Source organism: Melanerpes formicivorus, unplaced genomic scaffold (genome assembly GCF_026170545.1).
Source record: "Melanerpes formicivorus ecotype bairdi unplaced genomic scaffold, bMelFor1.0.p_v2 SCAF_18, whole genome shotgun sequence".
NCBI lineage: Eukaryota > Metazoa > Chordata > Aves > Piciformes > Picidae > Melanerpes > Melanerpes formicivorus.
The window spans coordinates 12,712,416-12,735,284 of NW_027142370.1; the positions used below are offsets into that span (position 1 = coordinate 12,712,416).

At 48.3% G+C, this 22,869-nt stretch overlaps 1 protein-coding gene across 10 annotated transcripts in view; it reads left to right on the forward strand.

Moving 5' to 3' along the window:
* Positions 1-2,164: 2,164 nt before the first annotated feature.
* ABLIM2 (actin binding LIM protein family member 2) overlaps positions 2,165-22,869 on the forward strand; it is a 152,244-nt gene continuing 131,539 nt past the window's right edge. For all 10 annotated transcript variants that reach the window (XM_068149656.1, XM_068149658.1, XM_068149660.1 and 7 more), the window contains exon 1: positions 2,165-2,250. In XM_068149656.1, the coding sequence (XP_068005757.1) occupies positions 2,235-2,250 (16 nt within the window). In that variant the 5' untranslated portion in view covers positions 2,165-2,234. The remainder of the gene's footprint in view (positions 2,251-22,869) is intronic.

Sequence of the window (22,869 nt, forward strand, 5' to 3'; positions counted from 1 at the left end):
CCATTCAGGACAAATTTAGAAGCATTTAAACAGTCAATACTGTAGCTGGCAAAAAGACCTGAATTGTTAGAATAGAATAGAATTAACCAGGTTGGAAAAGACCTCAGAGATCATCGAGTCCAACCTATCACCCAACACCACCTAATCAACCCCATTTCTGCCTTCACTGGGGGTGTTTAGGAGGAGTCTTGATGGGGTGCTTGGTGCCATGGTTTAGTTGATTAGATGGGGTTGAATAAAAACAAGGCCTAACATATGCTAGTGGCAACAGAATGGCAGTAGGGAATACCAAGATGATGGCAAACTATCTTAGTGAATAGAACAGAACAGACTAGACTAGACTAGAATAGAATAGACCAGACCAGGTTGGAAGAGACCTGAGAGATCATTGCGTCCAACCTATCACCCAACACCATCTAATCAACTAAACCATGGCACCAAGTACCCCATCCAGGCTCTTCTTAAACACCTCCAGTGATGGGGACTCCACCACCTCCCTGGGCAGCACATTCCAATGGCCAATTACTCTTTCTGTGAAGAATTTCTTCCTAACATCCAGCCTAAACTTCCCCTGGCACAGCTTGAGACTGTGTCCTCTTGTTCTGGTGCTGGGAGAAGAGACCAACCTCTACCTGGCTCCAACCTCCCTTCAGGTACAAGCTGGAGCACAGGAGGTCTCACCTCAACATGAGGAGATATTTCTCTGCTGTTCCTTTAAGCTTCACTCTAAGTTGCTATCTGACCTGAGCATCTGTGTCAGCTTTGAACAGAAAGCCAAGGGCCAGCTCCATCAGGTCAAACATCACACCTACAGAGTTCATCTCTCCTCAGGATGGGAAGGTTGTGCAGGTTTTTAACTTTTAGGTAGCTGTTGGTGAGAAAGAGCATAATAAGCATATAAAGAGGTGGTGAAGTCACCATCACTGGAGGTGTTCAGGAGGAGACTTGATAGGGTGCTTGGTTGCATGCTTTAGTTGATTAGGTGGTGTTGGATGATAGGTTGGACACGATGATCTTGAAGGTCTCTTCCAACCTGGTCTGGTCTGGTCTATTCTATTCTATTCTATTCTAATTCTATGCTATACTATTCTAAATGCAGAGCAAGTCTTCCCAGCCCTATTTCCTCATGCTGTGACTCCAAGCTGCCCAGAACCCAGCCTGAAGTCAGCATCAGAGGAGCTGTGCAGTACATCACTCTTACATAACTGGCTCCTTTTGGGTTTGTTAGAACAGCTGTTTGGGGGGCTTTTAAAAACCATTTTCTCTTCCATGACTGTAGCAGATTCTCAGGCTGATGAAACACTGAATAAACTGGCTTTGGTAAAAGGTTGTGTCTCCTTGTATTGTCAGAGATGGAGGATCAGCAGGAGTTCACCTGCTCCAGAAGGCACTGGCAACCTTCCCCTCCTGAACATCTAGACTTGCTGCCCAGCACCTATGTACTGTAGAGTCTAGGCTGAGCAGAGGAGCAATGCAAACATCCTCATTGCCATTCCCTGGCTGTGCTGGGGACATGCTAAACCACCTGTGTGTCAATTTGCTTTGCTTGGGCATCTTAAAACTGAGCACAAGGGGGCCAAGAAGCTCACATAATTACAGACCGGTGGGGTTGGAAGGGACTTTCCAGAGATTACCTAATCCAATCCACCTGCTGGAGCAGGTTCAGCTAGATCAGGTTGCCCAGAATTGCGTTCAAGTGCGTTTGGAATCTCTCCAGAGATGGAGACGCCGCAGCCTCTCTGGTCAGCCTGTTTCAGTACCCTGGTGTCTCGGTTTCCCCTCCTCACACAGATGTTCCAGGCGCCTCAGCATCTTCGTTGCTTTCATTGGACCGACTCTAGCAGCAGATGTAGAAGACCTCGCCCACAGAGCCCTGCAGGGCTGCAAGGGAGAGCGGTGCGGAGCCCGGTGCGAGAGAGCTGCAGCTCTCGCCGAGGCAGCGGAGAACTTTGCGCTGGTGGAGGCGGCAGAGGGGTACAGCAGCAGCAGCTCTGCCCGCAGCAGCGGCGGGGTTGGAGCCTCTCCCCACGGGCCGCAGCAAGGCACGGAGGGGGTTGTAGTTCGCGGCGCTGCCTACACTTCCCAAGGTGCCCGCGCCGCGCAGAGCCGGGGCCGTGGGTGCGCGGCACCTGCCGCGGGGGGCGGCGGCGGCGGGCGGGGATGGTGCCGCCCGCGGGGGCGCGGTGACGGGCGGCGGCGACGGGAGCGGCGGGGAGCGGCCCCTCTGGCACGCCATGAGCACCGGCACAGGTAAGCGGGGCTGAGGGTACCCCTTTGCCCCTCGTGTTTCGGAAGGGTTGCGTGTCGCTGTCCCGCTGCGGTCCCGGCACGTTGCGCTGCGGCGGCTTGCCGCGCTGCGGGGCAGGAGGAGCCGGTGGAAATTCGCTAATCTCAGAAAAAAAACAACCCAGACAACGCACCAGGGAAAGGCGAGGGGATGTCGCTGTGCCTGTCGCACAGGGGATCTGCCGCAGCCGCGGGCGCTGCCGGGCGGGAGGAGCTGCGGCTGCCGCGGTACCCGGGCGCTGGGACCCAGCGCGGGGGCTCCGGTGCTGCCCCTACCCCCGTGGTGTTCGCTGGCACTGTTCAGGAGCCCTGGCTCTGTGCCCTCCCCACCACCACGGGTACCCTCGGCACGGCTGGGGAGTCCTGGCTCCGTCTTTTCCCCACCGCCACCGGTACCCCCAGCACGGCTCTTGAGCCCCGGCTCTGTCCCCCCCCCCCCCCCACGGGTACCCCCAGCACGGCTCTTGAGCCCCAGCTCTGTCCCCTCCCCACCGGTACCCCCCAGCACGGCTCTTGAGCCCCGGCTCTGTCCCCTCCCCACCGGTACCCCCCAGCACGGCTCTTGAGCCCCGGCTCTGTCCCCTCCCCACCGGTACCCCCAGCACGGCTCTTGAGCCCCAGCTCTGTCCCCCCCCCACACGGGTACCCCCAGCACGGCTCTGGAGCCCCGGCTCTGTCCCCTCCCCACCGGTACCCCCCAGCACGGCTCTGGAGCCCCGGCTCTGTCCCCTCCCCACCGGTACCCCCAGCACGGCTCTGGAGCCCCGGCTCTGTCCCCTCCCCACCGGTACCCCCAGCACGGCTCTTGAGCCCCGGCTCTATACCTCCCCCCAGCACGGCTCACAGCGGGTGTCTCTCCCCTGCCCTGCTGCTGCCTCCCTCCCTGCCTGGCATCCTCCGGGGTGGGAGCCGGCGGCTCCTCGTATTTGGGTTAAAAGCTCGGCGGTGACGGAGGAGGTGCAGCACAGGAGGTTTCATGGAGCCCTGGCTGGCATTGCCACTCGGGGGATGCAGCTGCCCAGGGCCATACAAAACTGATTTATCCTCTCATAGATGCAGAATTTGAGAATTGCCTTGGAATTGTGTTGTTCTTCCCAGCGATTCAGTGTTCATCAGCCTTGTGTGGCAGGGGGTGGAAGGTGTGTGTGGGGGGTACTTCAGAGCGCACAAAGTCACAAAATATTACATCTTTAATGCAAATTGGGGGGGGGGGGGGGGGGTGTGTGTGTGTGCTGTGAGAGCTGAGTGTGGTTTTGGTTCCTGAGGATAACTGTAGCTGTTAAATATTCTTCTGCCACGGGAGCAGGGAGAGGCTGGGCAGCTTGAACTGCCTGGTGACTGTGTGTCAACCTGCTTCATCATACCACATCCTCACAGCCAGGCAGGTGAGAGCCTGGAGCAAGCAAAGAGGAAAATGAGCTCCCTCTTAGAGTAGCACAAGACCTGTGGCCAGGCACCTGCCAGACTTCAGCTGAAATCCTTGTCTGGTGTCTCCTGGTATCAGTTGAAGGTGTAGATGTTTTCCATGTGTGCCAATCATCCACGTTTCTGTGTGGTCTGTGGGTGAAACATGCAGTGCCAGCCTGCTGGCCCTCTCACGGGGAGTGCCCAGGGCAAGGCAGAGTGTCCAGGACTGCAGGGAACAGAGTGTGAGAGTGAATTCAGAGGTTCTTCTTCCCGTCTATTGTGGTGTACTGAGACCACATCTGGAGTGTTGTGTCCAGCTCTGAGCTCCCCGCTTCTAAGGGAGGACTATGAAGATGCTGAAGGCAACTGAAGCATCTCTTTGATGTGGAGAGGATGAGACACCTGGGGCTGTTTAGCCTGGAGAAGAGCTGCCTGAGAGGGGATCTTCTCAGTGCTGATCAATAGCTAAAGGGTGGAGGTCATGAGGCTGGACTCTTTTCAGTGGTGCCCAAGGGGCAATGGGTACAAGTGGAACCCAGGAGGTTTCACTTGAACTCAAAGGGAAAAACACATTTCCTTTTAGGCTGCTGGAGCCCTGAACCAGGCTATCCAGAGAGGTTGTGGAGTCTCCTTCTCTGGAGAGATTCCAAAGCTGCCTGGGCATTGTGATCCTGTGCAACCTGCTGTGGGTGACCCTGCTTTAGCAGGGGGGTTGGACAGGATGATCTCCAGAGATCCCCTTCCAAACCCCATCATGTTAGGATTCTGTGAACTGACTTGTGCCCCAGAAATCCTGAGTCTGCTCTCTGTCCCTAAAGGGAGTCGAGATGGTTAACACAGATGGTGGCATCTGCACTGGAGATGATTAAACTCCAGCACAGAATCCCATCCTGGGTTACTCATCTGTAATTTTGAACCAAAGAGTATGAAATGCAGTCAAACATTTAAATTCTATAGCAGTAGGATGTAGGCTGGCAGAAGGAGTATTGAAGTCCAAACCTGGCTCTTTTATGATGTTTAAAATGCCAATTAAATAGACTGCAGAGCTACAAACTGGGTAGAAAAGGTAGTGGATAGCAGTCTAGTGCAGGGGAGGCTTGACACAATTCTATCTCAGTAATTGCACCAAACATGGTGTAAATGAAATAGCAAAAATGAACAGTGCCAAGATAAAAATAACATCCTGAGGAAGGCAAAAAAAAAAAGAGAGAGAGAGAGTGGAAAAAAACCCTGGGAGTGCTTAGCTCTCCTTGGGAAGTGTAACAGGCAGTTTGGGTGAGTGCTGGCTTGAAGCACAGGTTTAGCTCTGATGTCTCCACGTTTTGATGTTGCTGTGTCTGTGTGGGCAATGGCAACGATTTACAATCAATTTCCATGACTGATTGGGATGTGAGGGGTCCACATCTGCTCTGCCAAATCAATGGAAATTTTCCATTTCTGTCAGTGGGGCAAGTGTTGCACAGCACTGCCACAGCTGGGCTGAAATCACGGCTGCCAAAATGGTTCCCACCAAAATTACCGCGGGGAGGCTGTAATGCCAAGTTTGGTGTTTAACAGAAAGATATTCCTGCTTCTGCAAAGAAAACGAGGGTGCAGTGTGGCATCAAATCAGCCCTGGGGAAGGCTCGAGGAACTGCTGCACTGTTTGGTTATCCATCAGAAATCCCTGCTCTTCCTGTTGTGCTTGAGATGGAGTAAAACTGTTGTGGACCTGTGCTTGTTGGCCCAAAAACCTTTGCTTGCTCGGTCTGTGTCACAGAATCACAGAATAACCAAGGTTGGAAGAGACCTCAAAGGTCATCAAGTCCAACCTGTCACCCAACACCTCAGGACTAAACCATGGCACCAAGTGCCAGGTCCAGTCCCCTCTTGAACACCTCCAGGGATGGGGACTCCACCACCTCTCTGGGCAGAACATTCTAATGCCAAATGACTCTCTCAGTGAAGAACTTTCTCCTCACCTCCAGCCTAAACTTCCCCTGGTGCAGCTTGAGACTGTGTCCTCTTGTTCTGGTGCTGGTTGCCTAGGAGAAAAGACCAACCCCCTCCTGGCTACAACCTCCCTTCAGGTAGTTGCAGACAGCAAGAAGGTCTCCCCTGAGCCTCCTCTTCTCCAGGCTAAGCAGCCCCAGCTCCCTCAGCTTCTCCTCATAGGGCTGTGCTCAAGGCCTCTCCCCAGTCTTGTTGCCCTTCTCTGGACATATTCAAGTGTCTCAATGTCCTCCTAAACTGAGGGGCCCAGAACTGGACTGTCCTGCTGATGCAACACATCATGAGGTAACCCTGTGCCTTGCCATTTTAACTGCAAGATTTGGTGTTAGATGTAGAAATCCTTCCATTGTAGATTCATAGGATCATAGAATTGTTGGGGTTGGCAAAGACCTCTGAGATCATCAAGTCCAACCATCAACCTAAGACCACTGTGGCCATTACCTAGGGGAACATCATGGTGTAGCCCTGCCTTTAGGGTTCTAAAGGCACATTGAAGAGTTTGTATTTATCAATCTAACGTTTCAATTCCTTGCCATCTTAAATTCGTGGCAAGAAGAGAGTAGGTTAAACCTCTGAGATTGATAGAATTGGGTTCCCATCAGTTCCCAGAAATAGGGTGAGATGGCATCTATTATTTAAGTGCAGAGCTAATTACATAGGAGGTGAATTATCTTACCTTCAATTCAATTAAAAGTCATGACACAAATTCACACAGCTGTTTAGTCTTTAAGCTATTATATTAGAGGGAGAAATTGATTGCATGGATCAGAGAACAGCTAATGGAGTGTCACAGCCCAAATGGAGCAGGGAGGTAGTGATTCTGGTTACAGAAGAGGTTATGCAGGGTCCTGCTCTGCTTGGGAGATCATAGAGTCATGGAGTTGTCAGGGTTGGAAGGGGCCTCAAGGATCATTTAGTTCCAACCCCCCTGCCATGGGCAGGGTGGCCTTGCACAATAGATCAGGTTGCTTGCAGCCACATCCAGCCTGGCCTTAGAACCCTCCAGGGATGAGGCTTTTACCACCTCCCTGGGTAACTTGTTCCAGATAGGTTAGTGTAGAATCACAGAATCAGAATCAGTTTGGTTGGAAAAGCCTTTTGAGATCATCCAGTCTAACCATTCTCTAACTCTGGCAAGGCTGGTGCTAAATCACGTCCCTCAGCATCACATCTCTGCGTCTTTGAAACACATCCAGGGATGGGGATTCAACCACCTCCCAGGGCAGCCTCTGCCAGTGGTTGAAAAACCTTCCTGTGAAAAAAATGGTTAACTCCTTTTCAAACTTCCCATGCAAATGTGCTGATAGGAATCCTCTCTGGAGACACCAACTGTTTCAGACTCTAGGATATTTCATAGTTCAATACAGTGTGTTACCCCCAGCCTTTCATTTGAGAGAACATTGGATTCCTAGATAGGGCCAACAAGAGATGCTTTGGGGATCTTCACTCATGAATCTGTGCAGAGTATGATGTGCCATCCAACAAGTTTTGTCATTAAACAGAACGACCTCATTTCGTTGCTGCTGGGGCTGTGCTTCCCTGAGAAAATAACCAATGAGACAATCCCTGGTGGTATTTTCTTCCTCTGAAGTGCAACCGCATGGAATGTTCCTACAAAACAGAACAACAACAAAACAAAGCAAGCAAACAAACAAAAAAAATTTGTTCTTTAAGGGTTTGGGGCAAAGATTCTTCTTTACAGCTCTTTAGAAAGGGATTTCAGCTCAGTGGATGACATCTGCTAAATGGCTTCATGCTCTTGGATTGTAAGAGCATACAGCACAGTCAGGAGAGGAGGAAGAGGTCAGAAAAGATTGAGATCATAGAATCATAGATTCAATAAGGTTGGAAAAGACCTCAAAGATCATCAAGTCCAACTTGTCACCCAACACCTCATGACTACTAAATCATGGCACCAAGTGCCATGTCCAGTTCCCTCTTGAACACCTCCAGGGATGGTGACTCCACCACCTCCCTGGGCAGCACATTCCAATGGCTAACAACTTTCTCCTCACCTCAAGCCTAAACTTGCCCTGGCACAGCTTGAGACTGTGTCCTCTTGTTCTGGTGCTGATTTCCAGGGAGAAGAGACCAACCCCCTCCTGGCTACAACATCAGCTGGTAACTCCTGACTGCAGGACATCCTGGCAGCCACAGGCCGTCACATGCTGCCCCAGCGCTGCAGCAGGTCCCTGGAAAGGTGGCTAGATCTTTAAAGCCCAGCCATTTGGCTTTGTGAGCAGGCTCTGCTGCTGGCTGTTCTGCCTGTTCACAGTGCAGCATCTGTACAGCAAAGAGCATTCTCCATGGCTGGTGCCTGCACGCCTCTGCCACTGCAATGCCATGGGGAAGTCAGTTACTGCCAGCTTTGCTTCTCAGGAGGCTAATGGCTTACATACTTAATCTGCAGCCAACAGCTTTGTCATAAAAACATAAAAGGCTAAGAAAGTTAAAGAAAACTGAAAACCTTACTGAAAGCATGGGCTCTGAGGTAACCTTCTCCCTCTCTTACCTTCTCTGCAATGGGTTGGTTGTATTCACAGGATGTTAGGGTTTGGAAGGTTGGAAGATCAAGTCCAACCGCCCCTGCCAGAGCAGGACCATAGAATCTAGCACAGGTCACACGGGAGCACATGCAGATGGCTCTTGAAATTCTCCAGAGAAGGAGACTCCACAATCCCCCTGGGCAGCCTGCTCCAGTGCTCTGGGACCCTCACAGTGAAAAAGTTCCTCCTCAGGTTGAGGTGGAACATCCTGTGCTGGATATGGTTTATATGCATTGGCACTTCTCCTATCACAGGGTGCAGCTGAGCAGAGCCTGTCCCCTCCCTCTTGACCCCCAGCCCTCAGATATTTATAAATCCCCTCAGTCTTCTCTTCTCCAGACTAAAAAGCCCCAGGGCTCTCGGCCTCTCCTCATAGGACATTCAGGGAGATGTGAGAAAGATCTGATGTCAGTTTTGCCTAATTCTACAAATCAGTCCCTCTCTATGCTACACAAATCCAGGCTTTTAGCAATATAACACATGACTGTTTTTAACTTCCAATTCCACCACTGCATTTAAGAAGTCTTCATGTTTCCTGCATGGTGTCATCACAGCCAGCAGAGCTGTGTCTCTGCTGGTGTCAGGTGCAGGGCAGCAGATGGACCTCTGAGATTGTTGGACAATTTGCAGGCTCGCTGCCTGCATCCTTCAATGTAAGCTTAAGGCAAATAGCTCTGAATTTAGATTATTCCCTCTGTCAAGATCCATTAGCAGTATGTCAAGGTCCTTTACTGTTATCATCTGGAAATGCTGGAATGTTGTTTTTCACAGCTTATTATTTGATGTCCGTGCTCTGAAATCTAGATGGACTATTGTTTGGGTTATTTATTCTTCCATTCCAGCAAAGAAATGTGAGAGGAATAGAAACTCCCTTCAGTGAACATTTCTGTCTGGTTCAAGAGCTGCTTTTCTCCCTTCCTCTGTAAAAGCAAATCATTCTTCTCCTGGTATGAACCAAACTGATCAATAACTCTTCTTGAGCCTCCTGACCCTTCAATTCAGGAAAGATGTTGAGCTGCTTGAACATGTCCAGAGAAGGGCAACAAAGCTGGGGAAGAGTTTGGAGCACAGCCCTGTGAGGAGAGGCTGAGGGAGCTGGGGTTGCTTAGCCTGGAGAAGGGGAGGCTCAGGAGAGACCTTCTTGCTCTCTCCAGCTACCTGAAGGGAGGTTGTAGTCAGGTGGGGATTGGTCTCTTCTCCTAGGCAAGCAGCACCAGAACAAGAGGACAAGCTGCACCAGGGGAGGTTTAGGTTGGATGTGAGAAAATAATTCGTCACAGAGAGATTTGCCATTGGAATGTGCTGCCCAGGGAGGTGGTGGAGTCACCATCACTGGAAGTGTTTAGGAAGAGACTGGATGAGGCACTTGGTGTCATGGTTTAGTATAGAATAGAATGGAATAGAATAGGAGTAGAATAGAATAGAATAGAATAGACCAGGTTGATTAGATGGTGTTGGGTGATAGGTTGGACTCTATGATCTCAAAGGTCTCTCCCAGCCTGGTTAATTCTGTATTCTGTTTGACATGGAGTTGAGGGAAAACAAAATCTACCTGCAGCTGGCCATGAAAAAGGAACATTCCTGAATTGTAAAATACCACTTGGGGTATCTTAAAGAAGGCTTTAAAGGTTTTGTAACATGCATTGTTTTCTAGGGTGGTGCTGCTGTTGCTGGGTTGGTGTTTGTGTGTGTGTTTGGTTTGGTTTTAGCTTTTATTGGGTTTGTTTGGTTGTGGGGTGTTTGGTTTTTTCCTATTTAGAAACAGTTACTTCTAGATGTAAGCAAAACTGTCACTGCAGAAGAGTAACAGCCCACAACTGCTCCTCATGGTGGGAACGAGGAACTAGTGTGGTATCTCAGTTGTTACTGCGTGGTAGCTGCTCCTGAATACAGCATCCAGTTCCTTGGAAAAGATTCCTCACCTGCCCTGGTTTATGAAGTAAAAGGAGTGGCTATGGTACAAGCACAGAGCACTAAGCATACAGTGGTTGTGTTCCTTCCAGCCTGTGTCAGAAGATGACAAAGTAAACCTGATTCCTGTGACATTGTTCACGTACTGAAATCCTGGGTGAAGTGGGAGTGGAAGTTTGATGCCTGTCATATGAAGAAGAAGCCACAGAACCTGTCATGCAGGAGCTTTTGTCAGTTTAGAAAATAGGTCAGGCACCTCCTTCCCCTCACAGGTTTGTGATTTGAGGGTTTGTGGCTGGCAGGGAGGTCCAGAACTACTGCATAAGGCAGTTTGCAAGTTGATGGCTAAATGCAGACTGGGATCTTCTCTGGCCCAGCAACACTGTGTGGCACTAAAGGAGTGGGCAGCCATACATGGAGGGATCTTGGTCAGAGACCACTTCAGGTTTTGCTTGACTTATTTTTACCTCTCAAGAGTTTATTGAGGTACAGTTACAAATCCCAGGTGGTGCCAATATTGCTGTTTGAAAGGATGTGAATGCTCTACAAGGCATGAAAAATGGTTTTACATTTACATCTTTATTTTCATCTTGGTTACTTTCATTTCCTTTGCTCTGTTTACAAACACTCTACCTCTCTTCTTGCTGTTGTTCTCAGTGCTGCAAACTTAGCTGGGATCTGCAAGTCAGACAGGCAATCCTGTTCTTCACCTGCTCACAGACTGGTGAGGATTTCTGAGAGAGTTCAGCTGAGAAGTTTGGCTTCACAGAGTTTTGTAGGGTTTGCCTTGCTCTGCAATACCAGCAGCACCAGAGCAATCCCTGGGTTACACTATTAGATGTAACACAGAGACAGAAGATCTCATTTTTATGGTCACCTTAGGATCATAGAATTGTTTCAGCTGGAAAAGCCTTCTGAGATCATAATGTCCAACATTCAACCCAACACCACCATGGCCTCAAGTTTTCTTGAACACCTCCAGGGATGGAGAGTCCACCACCTCCCTGGGCAGCCTGTTCCAATCCCTGACCACTCTTGCAACAAAGACATTTTTCCTGATCTCCAACCTAACCCTCCCCCAGCACAATTTCAGGCCATTTCTTCTTGTTCTATCAGCTTTGACTAGGGAGAAGAGATGACCTTCCACCTCACTCCAACCTCTTTTCAGGGAGCTGTAGAGAGCAATGAGGAGCTGAGTCTCCTTTTCTCCAGATTAAACTCCAGGTCCCTCAGCTACTCCTCACCAGACCTGTTCCCCAGACCCTTCACCAGCTTTGTTGCCTTTCTGTGTAGGGTACAGAGGATGATGAAGGGATTGGAGCACTGCCTGATGAGGAGAGGCAGAGACCTGGGGATTTTTAGTCTGGAGAAGACTGAGAGGGGATTAATAAATGTTTATAAACATCTGAGGGCTGGGGCTCAAGAGGGAGGGGAGAGGCTCTGCTCAGTCACACCCTGTGATAGGACAAGGGCCAATGGATATAAACTACAGCACAGGAGGTTCCACCTCAACCTGAGGAGGAGCTTTGTCACTGTGAGAGTCCCAGAACACTGGAACAGGCTGCCCAGAGAGGTTGTGGAGTCTCCTTCTGTGGAGACTTTCAAGACCTGTTTGGATGTGTTTCTGTGCTAGATTCTATGGCCCTGCTCTGGCAGGGGGTTGGACCCAAAGATCTCCAGAGGTCCCTTCCAACCCCTAACATCCTGTGAAGGCAGCTCTGCTTCTGCAAACAGCTCAATACTGGGGTATGTGAGGAAAAAAAACCAACCAGAAGCAGCAGCAGATTAGGTGGTTTAGCAACTGAGTTTGACCTATAACCCAGACAGGGTTACAGAAATAGTTAAGGCAAATAACTAGTAATTAAAATTAATTCCAGAACTGAAATTGTTGAAGATTTTGATGTGCACAGTGCATACAGCTGTACTGAAAGCGTCCATTTCTCTATTAAATATGGAATTACTGACCTCAGGAGACATGCATGGGATGCAAATGAACAGGTCTGAAGCTGGGACTGCCTCCAGGAGAGAGCATTCCTATACATTTCCAGAAGCATCAAGTACCTTTGGTGTTTAGAGAGGCTGTAAGAAGCTGCCTTTTTTCCAATTCCTAACAGGATGAGTGAACCAAGCAAGCATCCAACCAACACGATGGCAGCTTCTGACAGCTTTAGCTGCACAGCCAAGCTTCTTCTGCCAACTTGCATTTGCAGCTCATGCTGTTTGCTGCTCTAAAATAGGCAAGACCACGGCACGCTTCTAGATCCGCATAGACCTTATGTGCTTCAGAGGCAAGATGCAGAAAGCCTAGCCAAGCATTCCTTCAGAGCTGGCAGCTTCTCCCTAGCACCAGCCTTGTATTCTTTACAGGACACAGACCATGTTGTTCCCATGGAAAAGCAGCCTTGACCTTGGGGAAACCAGCTCAGGCATCTCTCATGTTAAAACTGTAGATGTAGGGAAAGAAACGAGAAATGGAAGCCTGTCACTGGTTGTGGTTGGTTGAAAGGATCTGGATGTGTTGGAGTGTGTCCAGAGAAGGGCCATGAGGATGAGCAGAGGGCTGGAGCTCCTCTCCTATGAGGACAGACTGAGGGAGTTGGGGTTGTTCAGTCTGGAAAAGAGAAGGCTCCGAGGAGACCTTCTTGTAGCCTTTCAGTATCTGAAGGGGGCCTACAAGAAAGCTGAGGAGGGACTTTTTAGGGTGTCAAGGAATTGATAGGACTGGTGGGAATGGGAAAAAAACCCTAGTAATGGGTAGATTCAGATTGGGCATTAGGAAGAAGTTCTTCCCCATGAGAGTGGTGAGACACTGGCACAGGTTGCCCAGGGAGGCAGTAGAAGCCTCCTCCCTGGAGGTTTTTGCAGCCAGGCTGGATGTGGCTGTGAGCAACCTGCTCTAGTGTGAGGTATGATGCTCCTGGTGGTGCTGCATAATTCTGTAGATTTATTCAGCTTCTAAAATAGTATTTCTGGTCAAATGGCTGCAAGACTCTCACAAGAGGAGAGAATTGGCTTGCACACACAGGAGAAATGAGAAGAGCCTTGTGATTTGTGTTTGGTAGGGTTAGTCAAGGGGAAAAGAATCTGAAAGCCCAGAGTGAATGAAATGGTGCATCCCTTAGGTCACTCTGACTTCACATGGATAAGGCTTACTGCATTTTGGGTTATTTTTGGCAGTGGCATGAGTGGCTGACATTTGTCTAAAGAAGTAAGGAAGGAAATCAAAAGCTTCATTTGCTTGTCATCTTCCACTGAGTTTAGGAAAGCAATATCTGCTCCTTAGCTTGTCCAGTGGCTGAAGGAGGGAGAGAAGAGTTTAGCTTGTGACAAACAGCTGTGACAAAACCAGTTTCCTGCTGCTAACTCCATGCTCTAGGCAGCCAAAATATTCCCCTCCCCCTTGCTTTTTGTCTCTCTCCCTGGGTCATATCCACCGGGAGATTTCATGCCAAAAAGAAATCAAGATTGCAGCTGATGCTACCCATCAGATAAGGCTGCACATGTAAAACACTTCAAAAGAAGAAGAACCTAAGCCTGGAGATCTCTTCTTTTCACGTGGGAGGAGGCTGCATGTCCTGGCACCCATGCAGCCCCACCAAGGAATCCATTCAGCCCACAGTGACGCCTGTCCCAGCAGAGCCCTGCCAGCAGCTGCCACTGTCACTTGCCAGGTCTTTGAAGCTCTTTAAAGGTGACATGACGTGGCACAGAGACAACAGGCAGCTCTCTCCTCTGGAGGCAGGCTCAGGTTAATATTTCCCCAAAGGCCAGTGCTGCAGATATGTGCAGAGGAGTGGAACAGCCCTTGCTATTCTCTCTCCTCGCCCATCCTGGGGGTGGAGGCAAAGTGGCAGAGCTCCAGGTGTTGTCGGTTCCTGTAGCTTGCATTGGTCACGTGGATACAGCAGGTAACTGGGAAAGTATTTGTGATCCTTTCCAGATCAGAGCAGTAACATGGCAGGTTTTGTATCCCCCAGTGACCTGAAAGCTTGGTTATTGGGGTGAAGATAGTTCAGTCCTCAGGGCTTGTACTGAGTGGGGGGGGTGTGCAGAAGAGGTCTTGTGAGGAGCAGCTGAGGGAACTGAGGTGGTTTAGTCTGGAGGAGGCTGAAGGGAAACCTCATTGCTCTGTGAAAGGCTGGAGTGAGGTGAGGGTTGGACTCTTCCCCCTAGTCTCAAGTGACAGATTAAGAGGAAGTGGCCTAAAATTGTGCCAGGGGAGGGATAGGTTGGGGATTAAGGAAAAAAATCTTTGTTGCAAGAGGGGCTGGATGTGAGGAAGTAATTCTTCCCAGAAAGAGAGATTGGCCATTGGAACAGGCTCCCCAGGGAGGTGGTGGACTCTCCATACCTGGAGGCGTCCAGGAAATGTGTGGACGTGGCACTTGGGGACATGGTTTAGTGGCCATGGTGGTGTTGGATTGATGGTTGGACTTGATGGTCTTGGAGATCTTTTCCAACCCAAGTAATCCCATGTTTCTATGATTCTAAGCTTGTCCACTGTATAAATTTGTCTAGATAAAGTGGCCCTACTCCAATCCACACATAGCACCTCTGCTCAAAAGACACTGAAACAACCAAGTTCACCTGCAGGAAAACCTGACCAAAGTGCACCAACACTGATTGTCCCCTAATCACAGTGTGCTAGCAGCAGTTCATGTGGCTCTCATCAGGTTTTGATCAATTCAGCATTCCAGAAAGGTGTAGCCACTGATGTAATTTAGTGCTGGGAGAAAAAACATCTGCATGATGAGAAGCCTTCCAGTGAGGTGTGGAGCAGAGAGGTCACCCACTCCAGGGCACACCACAGTGCAGGCTGGTTGTGATGAGCTGCACTGCTGGCCAAACTAATTTCATCTTTTGTGTTGTTTGAGGCCTTTTCTGACAGCTGGTCTCTGTTCCCATGGTGGTTCATGAAAGGTTATGCCGTGCACCTATCATGCATATGGATCATTGCAGTCTTGTTGGTGAGGATTGTTTGGCCACCATCGAGGTGAATGGGTCTGGTGTAACACACAAAAAAAAAGAGAAAGAAAATAAAACAAAAGAAACCCCAAAAGAAATTACAAAAACCCCAAATTAAAACAAACCCCAAAGCAAATTAAAAAAAGCCCACAAAACAAATTACAAAAGCAAACAAAAAACCCCAAAGCAAATCTAAAACCCCCACAAAACAAATAAAAAACAAACAAACATTTTAAAAGATAAACTAAAATAAAGCCTAAAATAAATCCTGGCCTGTGTCAGGAACAGTGTGGCCAGCAGGAGCAGGGAAGTCATCTTGCCCCTGCACTCGGCACTGCTTAGGCCAAACCTTGAGTCCTGTGTCCAGTTCTGGGCTCCTCAGTTAAGGAAAGATGTTGAGTTGCTGGAAGGTGTCCAGAGAAGGGCAACAAAGCTGGGGAGGGGTTTGGAGCACAGCCCTGTGAGGAGAGGCTGAGGGAGCTGGGGTTGCTTAGCTGGGCAAAGAGGAGGCTCAGGGGGGACCTTCTTGCTCTCTCCAACTCCCTGAAGGGAGGTTGTAGCCAGGTGGGGGTTGGTCTCTTCCCTCAGGCAACCAGCACCAGAACAAGAGAGGACAGTCTCAAGCTGTGCCAGGGGAGGTTTAGGCTGGATGTTAGGAAGTGGTTCTTCACAGAAAGAGAGATTGGCCATTGGAGTGTGCTGCCCAGGGAGGTGGTGGAGTCACCATCACTGGAGGTGTTTAGGAGGAGACTGGATGGGGTGCTTGGTGCCATGGTTTAGTTGATTAGATGGTGTTGGGTGATAGGTTGGACTTGATGATCTCAAAGGACTTTTCCAACCTGGTTAATTCTATTCTAAAAAAACAAATTAAAAAATAAACCAAAATCAACCCCAAAACAAATGAAAAAACAAACCAAAAGCATAAAACCCAAAAAAGGCAAAAATCCCCAAACAAGCTAACAAAAAAACTCTTTCCAAACCCCAAAACAAATTAAAACAAACAAAACTAATTAAAAAAAAAATTAAAAACTCCCACAAATATTAAAAAAAGACAAAAAACCAACTTGATAAAAGGCAAAAGTCCCAAAGCAAACAAACAACAAACCCAAATAAGTTAAGAAACAAAGAAACCAAACCAAACCCTGAAAGCCTGCCGAGTGTTTCTTTGCAGGCAATCCTCAACACCGTACTATAGTGGGCTTTAACAGGGCTCCAGCCCTCAGAAGCTGCATTTTGCAGAGTGTACCCCACAATTTGTTCATATGTGTAGCTGCTTTTAAGGAATTTGTGAGGGTTATTTTCAGAGCTGTTGACAGGAAGCTGGTGAGGAACCAGCAGCCAGCCCCGAAGCCTGCAGCCCCCGCAGGGAATGCCTGTCAGGAGGCACCGTGGCAGAGCAGCAGGGTAAGGCACTGGCAAATGAAAGTTGCCTTACACGTGCCCAGAGAGTCTTGAGAAAGCAGAGTGCTAATGCTGGAGGTGCTGACTTAGCAAAGAGTGCAGCTACATGGCAGAGGATTAGCTTTTATTGATACGTGCTTATAATTTGTTGAGCTAATCAGGCTCTGATGCCAATCCACAGGAGCTAAATTTAGGAGGCTTTACAATGTGCCTTTATTGTGAGATGGACATGATTCACAGTTACAGCTTGGAATGTCTCATTTGTAGGGCTCATCATAATGCTGTAACAGTTGTTCTAAAGCTGGTTCCTTAAATGGGTCTGAGAGGAACTGTTTGCAAATGCAAGCCTGTGTCACACGCAGTCCCAGGGAAGCCTGAGGAGCTACCTGCTGATAGAAGAAATAAAACTTCATATTGCAGTTGTTTAAGTATTATCATATAATCAATAAGGTTGGAAAAGACCTCAAAGATCATCAAGTCCAACCTGTCACCCAACACCTCATGACTACTAAACCATGGCTTCAAGTGCCACATCCAACCCTTTTCTGAACACCTCCAGGGATGGTGACTCCACCACCTCCCTGGGCAGCACATTCCAATGGCTAACAACTCTCTCTGGGAAGAACTTTCTCCTCACCTCCAGCCTAAACTTCCCCTGGCACAGTTTGAGACTCTGTCCTCTTGTTCTGGTGTTGGCTTCCTGGAAGAAGAGACCAACATGGCTACAACCTCCCTTCAGGTAGTTGTAGAGAGCAGTAAGGTCTCCTCTGAAAGAGGGAGGGATATCAGACTAGGTATTAGAAAGACTTAGATTTAGACTGGAGATGAGGAAGAAATTCTTGACAGTGAGGGTAATGAGACCCTGAATAGGTTGCCCAGGGAGGTTGTGGATGCCCCTTCCCTAGAGGCGTTCAAGACCAGGTTGGATGAGACCTTGAGCAACCTGGGCTGGTGGGAGCTGTCCCTGCCCATGCATTGGAACTGGGTGATCTTAAAGTTCCCTTCCAACCCAAACCATTCTGTGATGCTATGAAAGTTATTAGGGGCTGCCCCTTACCTCAGAATTGAAAATGTAAAGAACCTTTAATGGAAAAGTGTGATTTAAACAAGAATATTTTTGATTGCAGAGGCTTTTATTGACAACTTTCCTCAGAGACCACTCCAAGGCTGGAGCTTTGTTCAGCTCACTTGTGCAGACATAGATAGAAAGTGTTGCTCCTTAAAGTTGCACCCCCATGAACTATTGTGCTGCAAGTTACTAATGGAAAACCTTTTTGTGGAGGTTGACATCTCTTTGATGTCATTTAATGCAATTGAGCTGTAAATAAAACATGCTAGGACATGAAAAGTTTCTTTGAGGTGACAGTTCTGTTTATTCTGCTTGAGGAAACCAAAGGTGAAGTTAAGAGCATGCTTAGAAAAACACAGGCAGGAAGCAAGAAAGCAGGTTTTAATTATGATTTAAAATAAAACCAATAAGCAGAAAGGGCTAGAACAGAATCATGAGAGCTGCAGTGGGATATTAACATCCTGAACTCTTCAGTGTGTGACACATTTTCCACATCAGAATCAAACAAAGGGCAGCTTAAGTCACTTCGGTGACATCTGCTCTGTCACTTGCCTGCAGGCTGGAAAGTTAACTGTTATGGGGAAAAGATCCACAGACAGAGCCAGCAGCTCAGGGTTTGCTGCAGGTCATGGAGGGCTGGGGGCCTGTTTTGAGTCCCTTGATGCCAGTCACATTGGTGAGGTGCCTTTGGCCCCTGCATCCTTTAGTAGGAGATGCTCAGCTCAGGGGTTTTGTCATTGCCTCATCAGTGAACAGAGTGGAATGAAGGAGGCACTTCTGATGTTTCTGAGAGGTGTGACACTTGCTATGGGAGTGTTTTTCTTCCCTCCCCAACCATTTTACCCTGTCTACACCAATGAGTGAAACTACCCTGCTTGCTTTGTTCTTCCCAACACACTGGAAACATGGCTTCACAAAACTCCTTAGAATCATAGATTTGTTAATGTTGGAAGGGACCTCAAGGATCATCCAGTTCCAACCCCCCTGCCATGGCCAGGGTCACCTCACACTAGATCAGATTGTTCAGAGCCCCGTCCAGCCTGGCCTTAACCTCCAGGCATGAGGCTTCCATGACCTCCCTAGGCAACCAGTTCCAGTGTCTCACCACCCTCATGGGGAAGAACTTCTTCCTAACATCCAATCTGACTCTATCCACTTCTAGTTTTGCTCCATTTCCCCTAGTCCTATCACCACCTGACATCCTAAAAAGGGGTTGTAGTGTCTCTCATAAGCAGTAGCATCTCTGTTCTGAAAGCAGACCCAGAAGTTTGAGCCTCTTTTTTACTGTTTGGATTTCATGTTATTCACAGAGGAAAGGGCTGAGGAGACGTTGCAGATAAAAGTTTTAAGGCTTTTAACATCTTAGATTGTGACAGCTAGAACCAACTTGAAATAATAAAGAAATAAAGCACAGGAAGGATCTGGAGGTGCTGGAAGGTGTCCAGAGAAGGTCCGCAAGAATGAGCAGAGGGCTGGAGCTCCTTTCCTATAAAGACAGACTGAGAGAGATGGGGCTGTTCAGTCTGGGGAAGAAAAGGCTCTGAGGAGACCTTATTGTGGCCTTCCAGTATCTGAAGGGGGCTACAAGAAAGCTGGGGAGGGACTTTTTAGGGTGTCAGGGAGTGACAGGACTGGGGGGAATGGAACAAAAGTAGAAATGGGTAGATTCAGATTGGACGTTAGGAACTTCTTCCCCATGAGAGTGGTGAGACACTGACACAGGTTGCCCAGGGAGGTGGTGGAAGCCTCATTCCTGGAGGTTTTTGAGGCCAGGCTGGATGTGGCTGTGAGCAACCTGCTGTAGTGTGAGGTGTCCCTGCCTATAGCTGGGGGCTTGGAACTGGCTGATCCTTGAGGTCCCTTCCAACCCTAACAATTCTATGATTCTATCCCCTGCTGATGTGGCTTCATTTAAAATGACAAATATTTGAAGGCTGTGATAAAATTGTGAGGCTTGACAGCACTTCTTACATTGCAGGCAAAACTCCCAGTGCTCCCATGTCAGAGTCAGCCAAAGCACCGCCAGATCAGCAGCATTAATCACATTGCCTCTGCTTTGAATTGCAAGGGCCCTGTGCAGGGTGGAGAGAGGCAGCTGGCTGCCTGGGACCCAGGGGATGTGTGCTTAGGTGGCATTGGCATTTACTGTCACAGCCAAATCCCTGCTTCTGAGGCAAGCTGCAATGTCAGCTGTGTAACTTTGTGAAGCAGGTTGGGTTCTGTCTGTGTTTGGTGTACTCACAGCTTTACAAACCCAGCCTGGCCTCTCTGCTTCACTGTGATGGATTCCCAAGACCATTGTATGTCTAATATTTGTTTTGTAGGATTGCAATGAAATTCTTAGGGTCAGTCCTGAGGCCAGGCTGCTGCACATCTGAAGGCAGGCAGTGTAAATAGAAATAGGCATATCTGTTGTGATTGAAGGCACCATGGGACAAGAGATGTATTCTGACATTCATATGTGAAAGAAGAAAGTCATTCCAGTCAGCCATTTCCACAGGAGTGTGCCTAAAAATAAGCTTCTGTTCTGTTACAATCCAGCAGTCCAGAGCTACATGTTCAGATCAGAAATGTTGACCCCCTGCCCAGCACATCCCAGATCCAGAGGAAAGAGTTTTGCTCTGGTATTTATGGTATGTAGTAGGGTATGATGGAAGGTGGCCCAGCAGCACTGACCATCAGGTTGCTTTTCAGTTAATGCTGATTGTGAGTCTGGGAAGGGAATTTTGGTCACTTTAAAGTGTGTGTCCTCACTCATGGTGATGACATTGATGTGACACAGGGATTTTAGATCAGTTTTGCTGTCCTGCCACTGGGATGAAGTGGAGCATGGCCATGGATGGGCTGTCTGGATGTTCAGAGGCTGGGTGGATGAGGAGAGGCTCTGTGAGAGACAGCTTGCTTCAGGAGGCTGAGGGAGAAAATCACTGTCTTTGTGTCCCTGCTGATGGGCTGTAGAGGAAAGAGACCCAGACACTCCTGAGAAGTGCATGGCAAAAGGACAAGAGTCCACACCATGACACTTCAAATCCTGATTTGATATAAAGGGAAATGAAATTCCTGAGAAGGTGGTGAAGCACCAGAGCAGGTTGTCCAGGGAAGTCTTAGTCTTCAATCCTTGGAGGTTTTCAGATCTGGAGGGGACAAGGCCCTGAGCAACCTGATCTAGTGTGTTCCGTGCTGAGCATGAGGCTGGACTAGGACTAAATGACCTCCAGAGCTGCCTTCTAACCAGAATTATTCTGTGGTTCTAAACATAGCCTGTGGGAGTGCTAAACTTGAGCTGGCAGGATTAAAACTGCATTTAAAGCTAGAGCAGGCCAGCAAGGCGACGCTTCTGGGACTCTCATGCAGATTGTCAGTGGGAACTCAGTTCTGTAGCACAGCAATGCAGCAGCTGAGAGTTGCCGTAGCTGTGTCTCAGGGCTGTACGTGGTGCTGGGATGTACTTTGTGAGGGGTCAGATTTAATTCTCCAGGTCACAAACTGAACAGCTGCATAGATCCAAGGCTTCTATTTCCCCATTCTGTGACAGATAATTAAAAGACTTCATCTCTTGCATAGCTGACCTGAGAATAAGGATGGGGCACTGCCAGTGTTCTGGAGACTTGCTGCATTAGATAGTGTTGGATGATAGGTTGGACTCGATGATCTCAAAGGTCTCTTGCAACCTGGTCTATTCTATTCCATTCCATTCCATTCCATTCCATTCCATTCCATTCCATTCCATTCCATTGACTGCCCATTGGAATGGGCTGCCCAGGGAGGTGGTGGAGTCACCATGATTGGAGGTGGCTGGTGTTGGATGATAGGTTGGATGCAATGATCTTGAAGGTCTCTTCCAACCTGGTCTGGTCTATTCTATTCTATTCTATATTCTATTCTATTCTGTATTCTACCCAGCTTCTGATTTTTAACTTAAGCTGTTGTTACTACAATTACATCAGTTTTAAGTCAGCAACTAGGTTGAAAGTTGAATTGTGAGACTGCTTGTTGGTGTTGCTTTGTTTCCATGTGAATATAAAACCTCCATTGAATTCCTAGAGAGGAGAAGTAAAGCCTTGGTAGTATACAACTGCCTGTAAAATGATTGCAAAAGGTATTGAAGAAAAGGAATTGTTGGGGGGGGTTTGGTTCTTTGGGTTTGCTTATTTGTCAGGGGGTTTTGTTTGTTTGCTTAAACAATTTCAAGGTTAAAGAGGCACAATTTGCTTTATTCCTCTTTTTAATTAGGCCCACGCCTCCTCATACAGCTAGGGAATGGATTGATACATAGCAGAGTTTGGGGGTTAGCCTGTAAGCATGAAAGCCTTTGAGGAGGGGCTGAGTGTGTTGGAAAGGTTTTGGATCAGTGCTTTAAGTGAAAGAATTAAACCTCGCTGTGTGAGTAGGAAAATGCACTTTAAAGTGACTGTGGCAATTCTGCCTTTGTGCAACTGCAGTCTCACTGGCTGGACAGGAAACACGCAGAATGAATGAAAAACCTCTGTCTGAGGAGCTTTCAGACTGACTAGAATTAGTTTATTTTTCTGTTTTCCCCCAATTTCTGGTAAGTATTAACAGACCAAATATGGGAGTGGGAAACCTGTCGGTCTGCTGGAGGATCCTTGGGGTCTGCTGTTGTAGTGCTGCAGGATCACAAAGGATGTCTCTAGCTGCAGGACAAACAGATAATTCACAGCAGTTTCCCTTCACCTTTCTGTGCTGCTAAGTGGAGCTCACAACTCGAGTTGGCCTAATCAGTCAGTAAATAAGTGTTGATTGCAGCTCTCTAAGTATAACCCTGCGAAGAGTCTGGCAGTAAGTGGTCTGATGGTGTGAATTAGGTGACAGATTTGACCTGCAATTGGAAAGAAAGTTAAAGGGAGGCTTAAAAGAGGCAAATTGTAAAGCACAGCAGCAAATGTACCTGAAATGCAGGGCTTTCCTGCTGCCTTCTCAATTGCCAGGCTGAATGACACTGTATTAGTGGTGTATTTACTAATAAAGATATTATTACTGTATGTATGGAAAACCCCCAGGATACCATCTTGACTAAAGAATGTTTTACCAAGCAAATTTGGGTTCTTAGGTATTAGCAATAAGAGTGACATAGTGTCCCCTTTCTTTTATTTTATTGCTTTGGTTAAGAGGGAAGAATTGACCACAGATGGAGGTATTCCATGTAAAATCACATCATCTTAGGAAAAGAACACAAGGAAGGGCCAATTGTCTTGTGAATAGCAGGGCCAAAGGACAGGAGGCTGTCTTCTAAGTCATACTTAGCCTGGAGAAGAGGAGACTCAGGGGTGA